This window comes from Trichechus manatus, unplaced genomic scaffold, assembly GCF_000243295.1.
Source record: "Trichechus manatus latirostris isolate Lorelei unplaced genomic scaffold, TriManLat1.0 scaffold00024, whole genome shotgun sequence".
Lineage (NCBI taxonomy): Eukaryota > Metazoa > Chordata > Mammalia > Sirenia > Trichechidae > Trichechus > Trichechus manatus.
In genome coordinates this window covers 21,344,214-21,347,931 of record NW_004443960.1, presented here as the reverse complement: position 1 = coordinate 21,347,931, position 3,718 = coordinate 21,344,214, and the positions used below count along the sequence as shown (strand labels likewise).

The window sequence follows — 3,718 nt, the reverse complement described above, 5'->3', positions numbered from 1 at the left end:
TGTTGGGTAGCTCTTTATTAAGTTAGAACTCCTGGACCCAGGCCAAGCTCACAGGCTTGACCCTGTCTGTAAAATCTTTGAGTCAAGGCCTGCCTGCTGAGGGCAGAGCGGGTACCCAGGGCCAGGGGGCTGGGGGACTTCTGTGTTTGTCACTCAGGGAAGGCCGTTCGGGGCTCTGTCCCTCTTGGTGCTGAGCCCATCCTCCCCGTGCACCCACAGACTACCTGACCAATGTGATGGATGCCCTGGGCCTGCAGCCATCCCGCACTCTCCAGAACATCGTGACGCTCTTGAAGACCAAACCTGAGGATTACAGACAGGCCACCAAAAGCCTTCCCCGCCGCCTCGCCGCCACGATAGCTGCCATGCGGGGTGTGGCGTACTGACCACACTGCAGAGCCCTTCCATGGAGCAGAGCCAGGGCTGTCGGCCACAGCCACTCTCCAGGATGGACTTGCTCGAAAACTCTGCCAGGGATTGGTCAGAACTTGTTTTCGAAAGACTTGGTTCATTTGCATAATCTAAAAAGGTTGCGAATTAGAGGTATATTATTTATTAGAGAGGAATTTTCAGGTGATTTTTTAAATGAGTTTTAAAATGATCTGATCTTGAAAATGGAATTAATAAATACTGTAGAAGGAAGGCGGCTGGTTTCTTTCCTTCCTTCACTGAGTGTTTGAGGGCCTACTGTGCGCTGTGCGGTTGTTTCACCGGGCACGGTGTTGAGAGGAGCTACCGGGATATGGCCGTGAAAGGGACAGTCGAGCCCTTGCATTCATGTAGCCAGCATTCAGTGGCAGAGGGAGGGAGGGAGAGAGCAAGAGAGGAAGGGAATGGAGGAGGAAAGGAGCGAGAGAGGAAAAAACAGGTAGGTAAAGAAGATACTTGTAGATACCAGTGCTGGGGAAAAGGGTGGGAGGGAGTGTTGGATGGGATGGTTAGGCGACACTGCACGGCAGAGAGCCAGGGGAGGAGGATTCTTGCAGAGGGAACAGGCGGCCAGGCCTGGGGCATGTTCAAGGTCAGCCAGGGCGGCTGAGGGGCCACGGGGAACCTGATAGGAAACGGGACCGGATCATATATGTTTTGCTGGCAGGCCATCGTAAGGACTTCGGCTTTGACTTTTGCCTGTTTTAAAATTCATGAGATGATGTAAACTTCATCCCCTTTTTGTTAATAACGTCTGCATCTGTTAACATTGCAAGAGAAAAACGTAATCTGAGTGGCTTAAACAAATAGCAGTGACTTTTTCTCAGTAACAAGGAGTCAGGTGGTGGATGGCCAGGAGCACTGACTCAGCGGCGGGACAGAGTCAGGACCGGCCTCCCTGTTATCTTGGCCTTTTGACTCCAGGACCCCAGGATCACTGCCACATTCAAGGAGAAAAAGCAAAGTGGGGAGGGCATGGTAGGGCAGCCATGCCTGTCCCTTCTATGAGGAAAAGACATTTCTAGAAGCCCCCAGATGACTTTGTCCTGGGCCTCTTGGACATTTCTGGGTCACAGATGTCCTCCTGGCTGCGAGGAAGGCTGGGAATGCGAGGAACCCGATAGTCACGATTGGCCCCCACCAGAGCTCCTTCTCTGGGCATATTGACGTTGAGAGCCAGACAATTCTTCGTTGTGAAGCTGTCCTGTGTGTTGTAGGATGCTCAGCACCATCCCTGGCCTCTTCCCACTAGAACCCCCAAGTCGTGACAACCAAGATTGTCTCCAGAAATGGTGTCGGGCAAAATCACCTCCACCTGAGAAGCACTGGGTTAGACCAAAAAAAAGACAACCAAACCCGTGGCCGTTGAGTCGATTCTGACCCATAGCGACCCTATAGGACAGAGTACAACTGCCCCTGGCGAGTTTACAGGGAGTGGCTGGTGGATTCGAACTGCCGACCTTTTTGATTAGCAGCCAAGCTCTTAACCACTGCGCCACCAGGTTAAACCACTCAGGATTTATTGTGGCTGGGCTCGTGGCTGCCCTGAACACAGCTGGAGTTCTGTGAGCAAGGAAGAAGGGGGGAGTGGCAACAGAGTCTGTCACAAAACCAAAAAACTGAAACCAGTTGCTATAGATAGAGTTGACTTCAACTCAGGGTGACCCCATGTGTGTCAGAATAGAACTGTGCTCCACAGGGTTTTCAATGGCTGAAAGTAAATCACCAGGCCTTTCTTCCCAGGTACCTCTGTGTGGACTCGAACTTTCAACCTTTGGGCTAGCAACCAAGTGCTTAACTGTTTATGCCTCCCAGGGACTCCAGAGTCTGTCCCAGGGGCCGTTTATTGAAGTTGAACACTTGCTGTGTTCCAGGGTCTGGGCTAAGCTTTGCTTCCACCTGCACTGTCTCACTTGGCCTGCCTCACGACAGCCTTGGGAAGCAGGGGATAGTATCCCCGTTTATGAAAAAAGAAACAGGTTTGAAGAGATTTAAGGAACTTGCCTGGAATCACCCAACCCCTCCATGGTGAGGCCACAGTCAGAGCTGAGCCTGAGGACTGTGAGTCTGTGCTCCTGGCTGTCGCACATTCTTCCTGGGCTGGGCATGAGAGGCACACAGCGGCACACCTAATCCCGGGTGTCAGCCTACCTGTGCCAGCCTCTTGGCCTCTCCTGAACCAGCACCACCAGGCTGCCTGGGCCTGTGTCCGCTGGTCTGTCTGAGGGGCTCCCGCACATCCTGTGCTCACATCCTTGGAGCCAGTTGGGCTGGCCCTGGCAGAGCATCAGCTGGGAGCCTGAACCAAGACAAATATTTTGGTTTCTCATGGGGTTGATCACAGACTGTCCCTGGCATGGGTCACACCTGGCTCCTGCCTTGAAGGAGTGAGAGCTGGAAGCCTAGAGAGTGATGCGCTGCTCTGAAGTGGAAGCCTCTTTGTGGTGGCCTCTGTGTCCATGTCTGGAGAGCCAGCAGGCCCTGGAGTGAGACAGGTTTGGGCTTTGAGTCCTGGCTTCGTCACCTCTTAGCTGTGTGACCTGGGAAAGTCACTCCCCCTCTCTGAGCCTCGTTTCCTAATCTGAAAAGGGGCATCATAATGATACCTGCCTCAGAGGGTTATTTGAAGAGTCACTGAGGTACAGTGGGGGCTATATAGCAGGTAGTAAGCACACAGTAAATGTAAATTTCTTAGTCTTTCAGCCTTCTGTACACGACCATCCCTTTTGAGGTAGAGGTGGAAATTAAAGCATGCCCTTTTCTGGGCAGTTTGGGGGAAAATCATCTTTTTATTTATTTATTTTCTCAATTTTATTTTGTTGGTGTCGAGAATATACACAGCAAAGTATACACCAATTCAGCAGTTTCTACATGTACAATTCAGTGCCATCATTACATTCTTTGAGTTGGGTAACCATTCTCACCTGCCTTTTCTGAGTTGTTCCTCCCCTATTAACATAAACATACTCCCCCCTAAGGTTCCTATCTAATCTTTCAAGTCGCTGTTGTCACTTTGATCCCGTACACATAGATCTTAAAAGAGCATAACGTGGACTGTCCATGGGCACCATGATCTGTGGCTGGGATAAGACAGGTCCTGGCCTCTAGTATGTGGACAGTGAAGGGAACCAGATCTCAGGGGCCACCTTCTCTGTAGGTTCTGTATATGCCTATGGGGTCACAGATAGGGGCTCCTCCTATGACCTGGAAGTGGAACAAGCCTATGATCTAGCCCATCGAGTCATCTACCAAGCCACCTATGGAGATGCCTACTCAAGGTGTGGTCAAC

The 3,718-nt window shown here is 51.4% G+C and overlaps 1 protein-coding gene across 1 annotated transcript in view; it reads left to right on the top strand.

The window, feature by feature from the left end:
- Positions 1 to 631, top strand: part of COG7 (component of oligomeric golgi complex 7) — a 97,094-nt gene extending 96,463 nt beyond the window's left edge. The window contains exon 17 of the mRNA XM_004373458.3: positions 220 to 631. Within this exon, the coding sequence (XP_004373515.1) occupies positions 220 to 386 (167 nt within the window). The 3' untranslated portion in view covers positions 387 to 631. The remainder of the gene's footprint in view (positions 1 to 219) is intronic.
- The last annotated feature ends 3,087 nt before the right edge of the window (positions 632 to 3,718 follow it).